At 43.9% G+C, this 18,181-nt stretch overlaps 1 protein-coding gene across 1 annotated transcript in view; it reads right to left on the bottom strand.

The window, feature by feature from the left end:
* CUL1 (cullin 1) overlaps positions 1-18,181 on the bottom strand; it is an 83,281-nt gene that overhangs the window by 28,365 nt on the left and 36,735 nt on the right. The window contains exons 3-6 of the mRNA XM_037035525.1: positions 6,843-7,017; positions 4,688-4,855; positions 671-721; positions 369-459 (exon numbers count right to left, since the gene is read on the bottom strand). Coding sequence (XP_036891420.1) covers positions 369-459; positions 671-721; positions 4,688-4,855; positions 6,843-7,017 — 485 coding nt within the window. The remainder of the gene's footprint in view (positions 1-368; positions 460-670; positions 722-4,687; positions 4,856-6,842; positions 7,018-18,181) is intronic.

Below are 18,181 nucleotides of genomic sequence, written 5' to 3'. Positions count from 1 at the left end.
ATTCTCAATCTCAATTTCTCAAGCTCATACAAATTTCTACTTATAATTCAGCTCTATCCATGACACTGCCGTATTGTTTACCCAGCAATTCAGCACAAGACCAGAAGAGAAAATGATTCAAGTGTCTATCCCATCAAAACTTCCATAAAGGTTCAATTACAAGGATCCAACAATTTTATGATCAGTAATATCAAAAAGAATCACAATGACTTAAAAGAGAATTATGAGCACCTTGTAACACTAACGGTATTCTTGGAAAAAAAAAAAAAAAACCAACCTAAAATGTTTTCGAAGTGAATCTGTCGGAGTACTGTTATAATTGACCTGTGATATAAAAACTGTAAATCAACTGAAGGAAAAGTCTTTACCGTAAGACTGTACAACCCCACTGATGAGTCTTGTGTTGATGGTTTCGCCGTTTCTTTCCTTTTCGATCAGTTTTAAAACAGCATTGGTTACCTGTAGAAAGGACACAGGAAAAAGACATGCAGATGACAGGCTACAGTATGTATCATGTGACTGTACATCTCTTAAGCATTTACATCCATTAAACACCGCGAGATGAGAGGTCCTCCTGAGATGTTCCCGAGGAGAGGGGAAGACAATGGCTAGGAAGCGAGACCTGCCGGGATTTTAGGAGAAAGCCACCCGCACTCACACAAGCAGGTACCTGTTTGTTCAAGGGCCTGAACAGACAATCTCTCCAAGTCACCAATGCGAGCTGGAGAAAAAGAAAAAGGGAAAGTATAAAATGTCTGTACTTTTTACTGTTTTTCTAATACTGAAGCCACAGGAAATAGCTTGAATCCCTGATTATATTGATCAGTATTTCCAGATGGTAACTTCATAAAAATCTACCAACCCAATGAAATAACAGCCACTCCCAAGTTAACATCTTCAAGAGGTATCAAAGTATGGATGCTTATCAGCTCACATTTCATAAGGAACATAAAAATTTGAACTTAAGGAGAATGCATATATCAGTTTAAAGGGCACAGTGGATGCAATCTATATAATCATTCCCTGGGTCAAACTTAATTTTTGACCTGAGATACTTAATGAAGATAATTTTTTAAAGTTTAAAAAACTTACACAGAAGCTATATCAGAAAGTGCCTATAAAGACTCTCTCCAAAACAGAAATAACTCACACATGACTTTTAATCTGTTTGTTGAGGCATTATTTAGTCAAAATAATATTCAAATTTATATCAATTTAATGTTTAAATACAAATGGATGAGAAATTCATTTACACACAAATGGGATCAGTCTTATTTCCCCCAAATGCAACCATAGATAAAACTGGGTTTATATAAGATACATCTCTCTGAATTATATAAAAATTTAATTTAGGCCCTGGCTGGAGTAGGTCAGTGGATTGAACGCAGGCCTGCGAACCACATGATCGCAGTTCGATTCCCAGTCAGGGCACATGCCTGGGTTGCAGGCCAGTTCCCAGTGGGGGACACATGAGAGGCAACCACACATTGATATTTCTCTCTCTCCCCTTCCCCTCTAAAGATAAATTAAAAAATCTTAAAATAAAATTTATATAGTGAATTTTCACTGAGTGTATTTCCACATACACACACACAAAGCCTGAAAAACACACACCCTTGTGTTTCTCTTCAGAGCAGGAACAATGCAGTGGCTGTGAACTTTCAGGAAAGACACACCACATAACTAACTTCTTCCAAACATACCCTTTCTAATTCAGACAGCTCTAGACAGTCCTAATGTGACTCTGGACAATTTGTCGCTTTGGAGAGAGAGAGGAAGAAGAGCCAGGCAAGAGCAGACAGCAGGACCAGAGGTAAATCACAGCAGCACAGTGCGGCCCAGGCCCAGGGGAAAAGTGTGCAGGATCACTAGCGTGTCAGTTGTGAAGTTAATTTATGTCTGCTGGTTGACTTGAAAGGAGCCAACCCCTCTTCTTACAGAACAACTTTTTATAATTAAAAAAGGAAAAAGAATTGTCAGGAAAAAGTAAAACTTTTTATTTCATAAGAAAGCATCATCTTCTGGAGATTCTGGAAAACATAATGAGGTTATTGTATGAAAACCATTCACCGTGTCTACTGAGACTTGAACTTTAAGTGAATTAAACAGGCTCCTTGGAAGAACATGAGGTCTGTCCAGAAACAGTCCAGCTGTTAGCCATTGTTCACACAGTGAGAATGGTTTATGTGATATCAATGTAACCCGGCAGCAGGGGGCATGGGCTGGAATGCACATGTGTGAACAATGATGACTTCACTGTACTAGTCAGTGGGGGAGGTAGACACTGTTGAGAAAGCATGTGTACTGTGTGGCCATCACATTCAAAATGGCTAGGCGAGTGGAGCAATGAATCTGCATTCAATTTTGCGTTAAGCTTGAGCATTCCTCCACGGAAGCTATCTGGATGATTCAGAAGGCTGAAGCTAGAGGCAACTGGTGATTGGCAGCTTCGTCATGACCACAATCCTGCTCCATGCATCATGTCTCATGTACAATTTTTTGGTGAAAAACCACATCACCCAGGTGATTCAGCCCCCTTACAGACCAAATTTGGTGCCCTGTGACTTCTGGTTTCTCCCCAAACTAAAATCACCTTTGAAAAGGAAGAGATTTTAGACCATTGATGAAATTCGGGAAAATACGACGGGGCAGCTGATGGAGACTGGGAGAACTGTGTGAGGTCCTGCGGTGCCTACTTTGCAGGGGTGTGAGGCGTCACTGTCCTATGTATGTTTCTTGCATCTTCTTCAATAACTGTCTCTATTTCTCATATAACATACCTGGATACTTTCTGGACAGGATATACTGTCTCTATCTAGCCTTTACTAAAAATTTATGGTGGTGTATTGTATTTCCAAACAGTAACTATAGCATTTAAGAATGTAGAAAGGGTGAATTTTAAATGCAATTTTTTAAAAACTCAGTTCAGCCCTGGCTGGTGTAGCTCAGTGGATTGAGTGCGGGCCTGTGAAGCAAAGGGTCGCCGGTTCGATTCCCAGTCAGGGCACATGCCTGGGTTGCAGGCCAGGTTCCCAGTGGGGGACCCATGAGAGGCAACCACATATTGATGTTTCTCTCCCACTCTTTCTCCTTCCTGTCCCCTCTCTCTAAAAATAAATAAATATTTAAAAAAAATAAAATAAAAATGCAGTTCAGTCTTGAGAAACATACTCTGTAAAGTGTATTTGCACGTCTTTACACTTTCTTTACTGCTACTGAACATAGTTGAGAAGAACTGAAGAGAAAGAATGGTTTTCAGCACTCAGTGACGCTATTAGAGGCCGTATGGGGTGCTGCAGGTCAGCAGGCTTCCAAGAGGAAACTGACCCAAATCACGCCGACTTCTACACTGACAAGAATGCACTTGTAAGTGGAAAAGAAAGGGGAAGCCCAAAAAGCTCAATCAGAACAATGAGCCTAGTGAGTTTTGCTAAAGCCACGTAACTGTAGAACAAAGCATCATCATCACCATGAAGCAGTAGCAGCTTGGTCCAGAAACTGAGCTACACACATAAACAAAAGTGGGTCGTCGTGATCCTGTGTTACATTAAGTTTTTCTTACAATTCAATTGGTCTACAGCAAGGCTACGTTGCTACCATACGACATTCCTGGACACAGAGCTATCTCACTCCCCAGAACTGGACATTTTCGTATGACTGGTTCGAAGGGTCCCGTCTGCGTATCTGACAGCCTGTCACCAGCAGGAAGGCAGGGCTGCTCCAAGTCCTCCTGCCAACGCTGCTCCCAGCGGACTGTGCATCAGAGGGTTTGCTGAAGCAGACCGCTGGGCCCCACCGGCAGGTTCTCATGAAGTCCAGGCTGAGGCCCAGTCATCAGCACCCTAACAAGTTCCCAGGTGGCGCGAGGCTGCAGGTTTGGGGACCACACCTTGAAAACTAGTGGGCCTAGAAAAAACTTCCTTGACTGAAGAAACGTAATAATACAAATACAAAATAATTTGTATTTGAAGGTGATTTACCAACTCAAAGTCTGTTCTCACGCAGTATTAAAAGAAACCCCCCCACTTTAAACTGTGTCTGTTATTCCGTGCACCCCGTTACCCTGTAAGGGGGGTGGTGCATGGTCCTCTTGGTGAGACAGCTTCCAGAGCCTGGAGGAAGGTCAGGAAAGGGCCACACGGGCCTGGCTCTGCCGGGACAGCCGTAGGAAAACCTGACCACACTGTGATGCAACCACACTCCTGTTTGTTTCAATCTAAGTAACAAGCAGTGAAATGTCAACTAAGCTAGCCTGGATCACAGGATATGACCCTTTTTAAAAGGCAAAAACCTCACCGATAGCACAGCCACCAACATTTCTGCACACACAGCGTGCATTGCCTCAGTTTAACACTAAAGAACTATTCTAGTGTTCACTTTACAAAGGGCTTGCAGTGTGACACGGGGCAATCCGGGCAAAACCTGATGGCTGGTCAAGTGACCGAAGAAGGGACTTCAGTCACCAACACAGGAGCGTGCAGGTGTACTTCAGAACTCCCGTTTACTCACCCTTGTCCCTTCTTGCCACAAACTAAGGGTCATTTATTGGTAAATTAAAACAAGGGAAATTAGCCTGTTATTCTGAAATAGCTTGACATTTGCCTAGAGCCCCTCACTGAAAAGATGATGGGCTCTAAAAAAAATGTGCTCAGAAAACACATTTGAAAGGTGTTCTAAGAAATCTTACAGAATAGATCTCATATATTCCTTTTCGTCCTTCGTCACACTCGCGGCGAACCCAGTGTCTATTGAGGTAGGCACAAATTCCATTCAGAACTTTGCTGGAAAATCGGTAGTCTTCCCATTGCTGAGTGTAGAACTTCAGCACACTCTCATCCATCAAGTCTTCTCCATCCTGAAAATAAGGCAACCCCAGCTTTAAAGATGGTTAATTTGTCACACGGTGGAAGTCTACTAAACACATCTACTGCAAGACCACACACTGATGGGTATGGCTTCAGATGTCCTTTGAATTACTCTGTGTGTGAAAACATGCTCATCAACATAGATTCTCATACAAATACAGCTTGTGAGGACTGGACTGAAGAGAGAATTTTAATAATTCTTTCGCCTCAACCTGGCACTTTTTTCCTGGTGTTAAATATGCATATACACTCATAAAAAGAACCCTGAACTTTTACAATGAGGGTGATTCCTTTTTGTTAACAAATCAAAATTCAGCTCAAAAATCATCCTCTTGCTATTTTCTCTGTTAAAAAGTTAATTAACATGTCCTGTTAACAATTTAGACCATAGGCCAATACCATTTATTTTTTTAATTTACCTTCATTAGATTTACTTAAAAATGATAAAAGTATAAAAGCTTTTTGTGCTAATGTGTTACATTTTTATAAAAATAACTATAATGATAGACTAGTTCTCCTTTAACAAAACTTCAAGAGGAAAATGTGCATTAATGAAGATTATTTTTACTGAGATGTCTGCAACTTAAACCACAGATTTGTATTTGAAGGAAACTAACTTGAAAATTTTTCCTTAGGTGCTAATGACATCTACAAATGTAGCCTTTAACGGCTGAGCATGAAACTGCAGAATCACTGAAATGCCCCGTCCAGGAGACAGGGGAGGTGGAGGCAGAGGGAGGGGCTCCCCCATGAATGGGAACAGGAACGGGGGAACGGGGGAACGGGAAGGAAGGGCCTAGCCAGCCAGGATGGCTCTCAGGCTCCAGGCTCTCAGGCTCCAGGCTCTCAGGCTGGGGGTGGGGCTTGTGTGAAACAGCTCACACTGTGTCATCCACAGCGACCCGACAGCCACATGGAGATCTGATCATGTGACACCACCAGACTGTTGTTCATTCACATTTAAATAAGAAATAAAATGCCTCAACTATTCTGAATCACAGTATATGATCTTTCGTAAAAGGCAAAAATCTCACTGATACCACAGCAACCAAAACTTTGCCAACACAATATATGTTCCTCATTTTGTATTAAAAATTCCAGTGTCTACTTTACAAAGTGTTGTGAATAAAAACAAGGACACAGTGGCTTCAGCAAGACGTCAGAAACAGTGTGGGGAACATGAAAGGGTTCTATTTAAGTCACAACCTGCAGTCAATTAACTGCAGTTTATTGGAATCTTTACATGTTTCCAATGACCTTGTAAGATATATTTAGAAAAACAATTTTGCAGTGTGCTAAAATTTTTGCCTATTGTCTTGTGTAAATCAAAAATATTAAAAAACATATCCATAGAGTGCCAGTCCCCGGGTAGAGAGCAGAGACGTCGTCACTCACTCCAGGCAACATGTGCAGCACCAGAGGCAGCGGCCCTGTGGCTGGATGGAAGGCATCACACTGCCTTTGCAACAGAGGACGGGACCAGGGAAGAGAAAGGCAGGTGAAGGGAACACCCCACCGCCGCCGAGCAAGAGAGGCTCGGAGCAGGGGGAACCCACACTGGCAGGAAACAGGCGTTCTGGTGAAACCCATCTGGGGCAAGGACACAACTGCATCGTAGTTCTGAGAAACACTACACGGTCGTGTGTAAAGTCAAGATTCACACTGGAAAAATGGGATGACCAAGGGCGGGAAAGCCTTCCTATCGCTTGTAGATTTTGATTTGGAACAGCACATTGGGTTGCAAGCACAACATGGGCACATGAGCGCGTAATGATCTGCCTACATTGAAGGCTCTCCGGTGTCCAACCCCATGGCACACGGAGGCACTGCTGTTATGGCACGAGGGCAGCGAAGACGCCCGGCTGCCCGCAGGCGGACCGTGGTGATAAAGCGACGAAAACGACAGTGCGAGACTCAGCACTGAGGCTGCCTATTTTTACTGTTAGAAAGGGTCATTGTATATGTAAAATGTCTTACCTTAAGAAGATTTGTCAAGTAATTCTTCAAAAATTCTTTAAGTCGTTTGTATAATTCCAAGCCAACAAACTGAGCTCCCCCAGGCGTCTGCCCCTTTTTCGATTTAGAAGGAGGGACGCCAGCCCCTCGCGCTTGGTTTGACTGGTGAACACTTGTGCAGTAGTTATAAACGTGACTTGAAGGAAATTAAGGAAGGCAACATGCATCCTTGATGTGAACAATGATCAATACAAATGTATTTTCTTACACACTATTTCAGCATCGACACCTATCCAATGTATCGACAAAAGCCTGTTGACCACTAGAGTAGAGAAGAGATCACATTATTCACATCCCAATAAAGCTACAAGTGCACCAGCCCCATTCACAAGCTTGTCTGCTGTCACAGACAGCAGCTGGCCCGGGGGACAAGGAAAGGTTCAGGGGGAAGGTCATTGAGAAGACGCTGGAACTTCCAGACTATCTACTGACACTTTGTTGAGGAAGTGGTCCCAAGTATACGAGAAGGCAACAAAGGTTCAAGGTGGCAATGATCTTCTTCAGTAAAAACAGAAAGCTAATAACCGCAGTCTATTACAACGTTTAGCTGTATTTCCAGAAGCATATAATTATTGAAATAACCTTTACTTTACAGTATATGTAAGTAGATTTAAACAAAGCTACACCTTAAGGATGAAGGACGCAAAGCTTAAGAAGTGGCAGGCAAGAGACCAAGTCCACTTATTCCTACAGAAAAGTCAGAGACGTTCAACATGGTTAACCATGAGGGCAGTACACAGGTACTATTGAGAACTACGGAGATGTGTGAAAACAAAAGAAAACAAAACCCCGCAGAATATCCCAAGAAACAGCCAAAGTCTAAACTAGCTACCTTTGGGAAGGGAGCAGCAAAGAGGATAGGGAATGAGGATGGATGAGATGGAGAACCACTGATGGGTTACAACCTTTCAAGCTATTGCAGTGTATCGGCATGTATTTTACTTGCTGATACTGATTCAGACAGAAAAAAATATAAATAAAACAATATTCTGATATATTGTAAGAATTTAGTACATAAAAATATTTCAAACTAGTGGGTAAAAAAGGATTATTCAATAAATGGCAATGGTAAGAAGAGATTTCAAAAAAATAATCTATATTCCAAAATATATTAGAAATAGATTAAGAAAATACACAAATTGAAACCATAAAACAAAGAAAATACACAAGAATATTTTCCAGATCTCAGTTTGGAAAAGGTCTTTCTAAGCAAAGTCATAAACAACCTGAAACTTTGAAAATATGTTAGTAAAAGATATCTTAAATTAACTATTGCTATCTTTAACAAATTAAGGTAATTTAAAACATGCAAAAATTAATCTCTATAGAAACATGGGCACGGTATTCCAACAGAAAATCCAAAAGCTAAAAGAAATATGTATTAGTGGCTACCCTCCCCCTCAAATTCCTCAACCTTAGCAGTAATCAAAGAACTATGCCTTAAAACAATGAATCATTTTAGTAAATGTTTCAAATGCAGAGAGAATCACAGATTACAATACACAATGAACTCATTAGCTCATGATCCAATTTGGAAAAATCTCACTATTTCCCAGCCTTTCCCATTTCGTCCAACCCCCTCACCCCCGCCCATTCAGGAAAGCGACCGGCACAGACTGTAGGGGAGAGTAACTGCGGTCACTACCACTCCTCCCCAGCCCACTCCTCCCGCCACTGCACCAAGGGGCAGAGGCTCCCAGGAGTTGGTCTCTGTCACTCTCGTGGATGTTTTCCTATTTTATGACTTCATGTGTTTCCAAACATGACACAGACCGTAACAGGTACATCTGCTGACGCCATTTGTTTCGGTCAGGATGTGACGGCTACAGCCCTACGCAAGGTACTACACAGTACAGATTCACAACACTTTGTCCCTCCTCTTGTTGACAGTCTCTGCTAACAGTCATTTGGCGGGCTCCAATTTTTGGCACAACCCTACTTTAGGTCTGGTTTCCACACCGAGGCTTCTCTTCCCTCTGGGTACAACTGTATGTGAGGGTGAGCAATGAGTGGGTCACACGCTGTGCACTGCACGGTCTGTTCTTTCCCACCACAAGTACCAGTGCGCGTTACTTAGAAGTCTGCAAGTACACTGCCCCACTGTTTAGCCTTCTCGTTAAAAACATTAAGAAGCCTTAAACATATTTTATGATTGATTTTGCCACAGGCTAGTCTATTAGTCTTTTTAAAGAACTGGTTTGGGATTTATGAATTTTCAAGTGTATCTTTAGTTCATTTCTGTTCTTACTTCTTTCTTTACAATTGTTGTCTTTCTGTGAATCCTTGTCTTGGTTGCCTAGCTCTGTTAATCTCTCTGCTTCTTTGCTCTTTTAAATGTCGGCTTGAAAACTACAGGCTTCCTGCCCCAGACCACTTTGGCTGCACCACCGAGCTCTGATATTTAATTCCTTTATTCAGTTAAATTTTCTTTTTTCCACTATTAGTTCTCTTACTTCAGTTATTTAAATTTTTTAAAAGATTTCCAAAGGGTGTTCCCTCCTACCTTAGAAAACTTTTGATTTCATTTTAAAGAATTAATTTAAAGAATGTTACCTTTTTGGTAGTTTCTTTAAAATGCGATGAGACTTAGAGCTGTGTGGGTTCTCTTTGTGTGTGCTTAAGGGGAACATCCACTTCCTGACTGTCTGGACCTGTTGCAGCAAGATGGTCAGTTCTGCTTTCCAAATCTTTTATCTTGAGGGTTATTTTTGTCTGTTTATTAATCACGGAAAATTTTTTATTGAAATCTCCCTAACTAAGGACTTGTAAATTGTTCTTACAACGCTCTACAATATCTGTCATATCTTTTGAGGCCCTATTAGTAAGTATACAAATGTGAAATTGCATTCCTGGTGAATATAATTGGAAGTGACATTCCTCCATTGGAGGGAAGTAACAACAGTGCCCCTAAATCCCACATATTTGATGTCAAAATAGTTACTCCTACCTTTTGGTCAGACTTTCCCTCTAATACCTACATTCTACCTCCTTATTTCCACCTTTCGTGTCTCAATGTTTTTGTGTGACACACCATCACAGGAAAATTCAGTTAAGAAAACCAGGTCCGATAATCTCTGATGCCAACTCTGGGTTTATGGTCACACTTTCTTACACCGCTGTCTGCACCGCCTCTGCTACCTGCCTGGGCACAAGGCTTTGTCTCCTCTTCTGTGTGGCCACCATTTCCCAGCCCACCCCTTGCCCAAATCCTCAAAAGCTGCCACAGAGGCGCATAATTTTTACACCTAGCAGCCAGCTCTAGTTTGCATCCGGGGAATTTTTTTGGCTATCTAGTTCAGCCTGACCTCTGTCTCTTGGCAGTATGTTAATGTGCAGTTGCTAAATTAACAAGTCTTAAAAAAACCAAACAAACCTAGAGGCAGCTGAAATGCAGGAGAGAGGGAGCCCCTACCCACTGGAGGGTCAGAGTGAACACTGCTGCAGTGTTTCTAGCACAAAACTGAAAACTATGTGAAAGCCTTACATTCTATCCTTTTTGATGTAGTAATTACACCCATAAGCGTTCATCACAGAGAAATGATCACAAGTATGTATTTACCTAGCAAACTATCCAAGCACTGCACAGTTCTGAAGGCCGAAGTTCAAGGCCAGGGTGCCGTCAGGGTGGGTTTCTGGCGAGAACTCTCTTCCAGGTGCGCAGACAGCAGCCTTCTCCCTGCGTCTCAGAGAGAGCGCTCTCTGGTGTCCCTCCCTCTTCTGATAAAGACGCCAATCCTGCAGCACTAGGGCCCATCTTAGGACCTCACTTAATCGTACCTACCCTCCACAAAGGCCCCATCTCCAAACACTATAAAACCGGGGTTAGAGCTTCAACACATAAATTTTGCGGGTACAGAATTCAATCCATAACACCACATATTATGAATGTATTCATACAAAATCCTCAGAACAGACAAATCTATAGACAGAAAGTATATTAGTAGGACATGGAGAAGTAAGGCTATGGTAATGAAAGTGTACATAAAAAATGCTCTAAAATTGAATGTAGTGATAAGTTGAACAGGTCTGTGAATACACTAAAAACCAGTGAAATGAATACACTTTCAATGAACAATTCCACGGTATGTCAGTTATATCTCAATAAAACTCAAAGAACTCAATGCAACCCCAATCCTAATTGCAGCATTCAGGGTAGAAAATGACAAACTAAAAATAAAGTTTACAGAAATGCAAAGGACTTAGAATAATCAAAATAATCTTTGGGGGCGGGGGAGGAGAGGGGCAAAGTTGGAACACCTATACTACCTGACTTTAAGAATTTTCATAATGCTACAGGAATTAAGAAATGACAAAAAATAACACCAACCAACATGCTATAGAATGCGATACACAATATCCCACGAAACATAAATCAAATTAGTAATACAGCATTCCTTCCTTCAGGATGGGTATATAGATCAATGAAACAATTCTAGAAATAGAAACACACTTAAAACCGTCATCTATTTAACAAAGGCGCACAGCCACCCGTTGGGGAGAAGCCTCTCTCACAGAGGGCACTGGAGTTAACCGGCCAGCCCCCCTCACAACACACGCAAAATGAACTCAAGATGGATGACAGACCTGAGTGCAAACACCCAAATTATACAGCGTTGGCAGGATAATGCAGTCCCTTCGTGATCCGGGCAAAGGTTCCTTATAGGCCACATAACTATGAAAGAAAACTAAACAAAGTGGGTTTCCTCAAAATGAAAAATATCGGCTCACTCAAAGACACCAGTAAGAAAACAACAAGTGTCAGACTGGAAGAAAAGATTAGCCAGACACATCCCACAAAACACCAACATCCCAGACAAACCCCCACAACTCAGTAATATAAAGTGTAGTAATCCAAAAACGGGAAGAAAACAGCAAGACTAGAATACCGTACAGAAAGAGGACACAGAAGTAATTAGCTAGCATGTGAAAAGGGAGCCGTGTCACTAATCGTCACAGACGCGCAGGTTAAAGCTGTGAGACAGACCAACACGAACCCACGAGAATGGCTAAAACCTCCGGGACAGACACACCAAGTGCTGGCGAAGCTGCCACCCCACGCAAACTTTCCCAAACACTGCTTGTAGGAGCACCAAGCGGCACGGCCACTCTGAAACAGTCTGCGGCTTTCTTACAAGCCACTGGGTTGGCCAGAAAGTTCATTTGTTTGTTTCTGGAAGATGGCTCCAGTAGTGCTTAGTGGTCTTTAACGTCATTCCAAACAATCTTGTTCGACTGTATTGTGACAGCTGTCATATCAGCGTGCATTAAAAAAAAAGTTATCGGAATTGGTGAATTTTTGTGTAGACATTTTAATATTGAAGACGGAAGAAAACACGCAGCATTTTTGGCATATTATGCTTTATTATTTCAAGAAAGGTAAAAACACAACTGAAATGCAAAATGAAAACTTTGTGCAGTGTATGGAGAAGGTGCTGTGACTGACCGAACATGTCAGAAGTGGTTTGTGAATTTTGTGCTGGAAATTTCTCACTGGATGATGCTCCACGGTCGGGTGGACTAGTTGAAGCTGACGGCGATCAAACTGAGAGCAATCAACATTATACCACATGAGAGAGAGCTGACGCTGCTCAAAATACCAAAATCAATAAAGTTACTGGCGGATATGAAAAATGTCTTTTACTTTACAGATAATACTAAACAGACTTTTTTGGCCAACCCAGTATCCCCATACACACAAACAGCATCCAGCAATCCCACTGCTATGTACTTACCCAAGAGATACGAAAACATTACACCCATGGAAAGAACTGGACTTGATGTCTACAGCGGCTTTACCCATTACATCCCAAGTCTCTCTCATTAAAGAATGAATTAAAATACTGCTGTATTCCCACAACATGACATCACCCAGTAATGACAACGGAAACCTAGTGACACTTGCTGCAGCGTGGGCAAATCTCAGAAGCGTCCTGAATTAAAGCAGCCTCACACGAGGGGTCCGCACGCCACACTTCCCTTTATGGGTATCAATGTTTCTCTCCCTCTTTCCGCATCCCTTCCCCTCTCTCTACAATCAATAAACATGCATTCAGGTGAGGATTAAAAAAATGCATAAAAGCCAGTTGAAAATCTGATGTCCTCAGCCAAAGATAATCATAAGTATTTTATTATCTAAAACTAAAAACAAAAACATAAAGCCTTAGGGCTGGGCCTTGGGTTAAACTACTCAACAAAAAGCCCGTGCACAACTTTGGTCCTCTCTGTCGGTCCCCTCTGTCAGACTTACTGTAACAGTGCCCTGGCCCCAGAGTGCTGCTAGGCCACACGGCCAGACAGGTGTCACCCCTGGCTCCTCTGCCTCAACTTGCTCCTGAAGACAGCCTGGGGCTCCTGCCCCCTGCCTGCTCCTGTGGGAACTTCGGCCGGGCTTCCCGCGTCCGCTGTGGACCTTCGGGGCAGCGCTACTCCAGGAACTCGCCTGCCCTCTTTACCCCAACCCGCTGGTTCTGCGGTCTCTCCCAATTCGTTCTGCACAGAAATTTCATTATTTTGTTCCGGGTGTCGCTCTTTCTCTTCATTAGCTTGGACACTGCAGTATCTCCTGTTATATTCTCCATAGTATTATAAGTGTTAAGAATCTCGTTTTTCTTTAGAATTACTACCTAACAGTCAGATATTGGGCCTCTGGGTTACTTCTTGATCCTTATACCTTTTACCTTTTTATTTTCCTTTCAAGTCTCCTTGCCATCTGACCACTTTTCTTTTTGGCATGTGAGTTGCCATTTCAGATGTGAGTTTTCTTACAGTCCAGTTCCTAGTTTACAGCGATGTAAGAGGCTTCTCATATCTGACCATGGTAATCTTTAAAGCGCTCTTGTGTTCCCTGTGTGACTGCAGTCTTCCTTTTCCCTTTCGGTCTGTTTGTTTCTTCTGTCCTTTCACATACTTCCTAATCCTTAGTGATAAGGCGCTAAAGGACCAACTGGAAATGCCACTGGCCTGGTGGGGCTGGTGGCCCCAGCTCTGGGTCTCACGCACCCAGGAGCTAGCCATTCCCTGCCGTGCCCTCCCACCCATGTTGGTAAGTGGCTGTACTTCTCAGGGCCCCCTGTTTCCCCCAGAACCACGCTGTCTCCAGCACCAGCACCGTACTGGATACAGAACCGGAGCCCCAGCACCCTAACTGCTCACCTTCTACCACGGGTTCTGCTGATCGCTCCTGTTCATGCTGACCTCTGCCTGACCCCCTGTCCCTCCATTCTAAGATGGTCCCACTCAAAGTGTTCTAAATACCAGCACCAGTTCCACCTGGGACACGGGCTCTTTCTTGGCTGTTGTGTGTTCTGTACTTGGGGGCAGATTCTGAACCCCCCCCTTCCCTCCAGGCACTGCCCAATGCCGCAGGCCCAGGGGCCATGGGCCAGCATCCTCTTCCCAGTGCCTTCTAAGCTGAGGCCTCCTATGCCCTGGTACTCAGTACCCTGCCTCCATTAGCTTCTCATCTTCCAAAAAATAATTGTTGCATTCTTATCTATAATGTCTGTTCTCCCATGCTCTGTCTTCATTGACGTAAACATTATTTACTCTCATTCTGGTAATGTCGCAAATGGGAAAGTCAAAACACAGTTCAGCAGACACCAGTAATTTGCTCCTTTTATGTTCAATTTCCATGGCCACCACCATAGCTCACCTTGCACGTCACACATGAATTATTCTCTCCCTGCTTCTGATCTCTGATCTCGGGATTTAATTCCACCCGGTTTCCACGTTACCATTTGTTTATATCAAGTCATTCATTCTCAAGTCATATACCCATCCCAATGGACCTACAACTAAACAAACAAACAAACAAGAAAAAAAAAACCCATCTCACCTGATTTTCAAGATCTACCAGAACCCAGCACCATCCTTTATCCAAGCTGGCTGAACCATCCACCAGAGCTGCCAAAGGTGTCCTTGCAGAACGTCACTTCCCATTCTCACGGTAACCCTCCCCCTCTGGCAAGACTTTCCACCTTCCCCCCTCCTTGTCCACCGTCATCCCTTGAGGTCCAGCAAACCCTGCGGGTTCACGAAACTTTCCAGCCTTGGCAGCACCAAAACCTCCCCCCCCCCCCCAGCATCTCCTCTGCGATGCCAGCTGTCACACCATCCATCAGGCACTGCTGATGACAAAGGGAGGCCATCAACATCCCCCACTGCAGACACGCCACCTCACATGTACACACCCCCTCCACGTCACTGAGCAGGCCTGTGAGTTATAGCTTATAACAACACCTGAAACATACAGAAAAATAAAACTGTAAGCAAGTAGAAGTATCTACAGAACAAGGAAGTAAAACAGCATACAAAATTTCAATATCCAGGTCAGAATCCTAAAATTTACTGGAAAAAAACAAACCAAACCAAAACAAACCCCGACCTAACTATGAATTATTAGAAATAGACATATCACGCATTTGGAGCACCATCTGCCAAAAGCAGTTTTGGTTTCAGCATTTCTAATGGCATGTAGGTAACAGAACCAGCTGTTAGGCAACTCCTATTTCTGACTAAAGTCCAAACATTATCAAAGCAATCATGGAAAATCAAACTTTCCCATGGTCTCCAGTGGAGACGCTTGTTTCCGGACCACACAGTCGCAGGTGGTTCGATACAGGCGCAAAGTGACGGGATGCCAGGAGACCGCTTCTGTTTCCTGGCCAAGACGTTTCAGGCCAAGTTTGCTTCCAGGGAGCCCCACGTACAAAAAAAACCAAGAACCCTACAGATACGTTTCCTTTCAACTAGGAAACTTTGTGTTGAAGATTAGTTTAAATTACACACAAGCACTTGTCTGCTCTGTGGAAGTGTGGATAGACCCATGGGCGGAGGCGCCCCAGCGGGTGGGTACCGGGCTACCTGGGTGGCCAGGATGTAAGACACGGAGGGCAGGACCCTTCCCCTGTGTGCCTATGTGCATTTCTCGTATTTTACAAGATTACTTATCTAGAAACCAAAGACTGCAAGTTAGAAAGCCCCCAGATGCATCTACTCTCGAGCCCACGCAGTGTTGCTGCACAACAGTTGTAGCCCCCACACTGCACAGCTGCGTCCAGCGGTGGAAGAGTCCAGCCTCGGCCTGCACCTCGTGTGAGATGCCGGCCCGGGGAACCCACGCCTGCTGAGAAGAGGAAGCAGACCCGTTTACGTACAAACAGGGGTGTCCTTCTGAGGGCGCAGCGACTACCTGTCACACAAGAATGGCACCGAAGGCAGCAGCACGGCCCACCGCCTCCACTTCCCAGTTTTCACACCTTGGCTTCAAACCGACCACACCACGTGGGGAAATGCCCCTGGAAAAGAAAAAAGTGGACTCCAGGGAGCTGCCAAACAGAAAATGCCACGGCTGTCGAACACACTGCTGGGAAGGGGAGCCGGTTCGAGGCCAAAGGACACCGCAGTGGGCGCACGCCTGAACTCCGGCTTCAGGTTTCTGGGGCGGGAAGCTCCGTCTGTACGACTGGGGGCTCCTTCTGCCCCTCACAGCCACACTACCACCCACCATTCCAACACGCGCACCAGTGCATGTAAGTCATTTACTTTCTACGATGAGTGTTGAAGCAAAATAAATACGATCAATAATTAGGAGAAACCTGGCTGGTGTAGCTCAGTGGATTGAGTGTGGGCCCGTGAACCAAAAGATCGCGGTCCGATTCCCAGTCAGGGAACATGCCTGGGTTGCAGGCCAGTTCCCAGTTCCCCACAGGGGACACACAAGAGGCAACCATACATTGATATTTCTCTCCCTCTCTCCTTCCCTTCCCCTCTAAAGATAAATAAATTTTAAAAAATCTTAAAAAAAATTAGGAGAAAAATTTCAGATCCAAAAATATTTTTAAAACAAAAACAAGACAGATTAAGAGGAAAAATTTAAGCCCTGGCTTGTATGGCTCAGTGTTTGAGTGCCAGATTGCAAACTGAAAGGTCACCGGTTCGATTCTCGGTGCACACGCGCGGGTTGTGGGCCAGGTCCCCAGGTGGGAATGTGCGAGAGGCAGTTAACTGATGTTTCTCTCATGCACGTTGATGTTTTTCTCCCTCTTTCGCCCTCTCTTCCCCTGTCTAAAAAATAAGTAAAATCTTAAAAAAAAATTTTTAAGAGGGAAAGTTAAATATAGAAGAAGAAATAAGGAAATGAAAAACCACTAAGAGGTAAAATAAACTAAAAATATAAAAAGCAGCAAGAGACACTTCATTCAGCAGACAATGGGTTAGCTGTTTTATACTAAGGTACCCAGAACCTGGCAAACCCACATATTTGACCTTTCAAACTGGAGGCTCTTTTTGGAAGGGGTCCTGGAAGCTGTCTTTGGAAGCAGACATTTGGTCCTCTCGAGGGTCCACCCAGGTTCCCTGAAGGCAGATGGGGACAGTGTGGGGAGTGGCAGTTTGTGGTGAAGAGCCGGGTCTGCTTCTGCCTCGGAGACAGGCCAAACACTTCGTCCTCCTGGAACCGTTCAATCACTTGCCAAGGCACACCTTCTGCAGGGCTAAGGGCCAAGTCGGTATGGAAGGGTCCCATCGAATGCACCGAGATCTCAGGCAAATACACACACGCTGACTCGTATTTCCACGGACATTTCCTGAACGCCTTCCCTACCTTCCCTGCCCGGGGGCCGGGGCCAGGCAGGCCTTCCTGCTCTGGGAGTGGTCACGGCCTCACTCTGATGACACAGAGAGGCCCTGGAGACGCTGCAGAGGTCCAGCTGACCACCGCATGGGGCCTCCTCTGATGGGGTGAGGGGAACCAATTGGGGACTTTCAGTTACTACCAAACTTAAAATCCATTTTCACTTTCTGAAAGTTAACCCAATTCAGAAAGCAAAACTAAACAGAACAGAACCATTTTCTACTGTTACTTCTCACAGAACCAGGGCTTAAAAGACTGGAAATTCCAACAATAAACTTATATTAAGATCATTTGCAAAGATCTGCACTAAAAGTTAAACTAAAAATACTTCCCATTGTTACTTGTCACTGTGTGGACCTCCTGCACAAACCAGCCAGAGCAGCGGGCCCACCCCCACCCACTACAGTAGTCTGCAAAGTCAGGAGAGAACTAAGTCTGCTCCAGGCTGTGGTTAGGCAGCATTCTGAACGGTAATACCCTGACCAAGCAAATCAGATCACACCCAGCGGCAGGTTCCAAAAATAAGAACTGCTGGCAATCGCTTGGAACTGACTGTAAGATCTGTTTACAAATACTCACAGTGCTTTGAGTATATACATCATGAATTTTTTTAAAAAGCTGAACATACCATATTCATACTGATAAAAAACAAAAACTCAATTCCAGA

This window comes from Sturnira hondurensis, unplaced genomic scaffold, assembly GCF_014824575.4.
Source record: "Sturnira hondurensis isolate 20B ecotype Veracruz unplaced genomic scaffold, ASM1482457v3 Scaffold0022464, whole genome shotgun sequence".
Taxonomy (NCBI): Eukaryota; Metazoa; Chordata; class Mammalia; order Chiroptera; family Phyllostomidae; genus Sturnira; species Sturnira hondurensis.
Note: the sequence above shows the minus strand (reverse complement) of the source record. Positions and strands in the feature narration are given on the sequence as shown.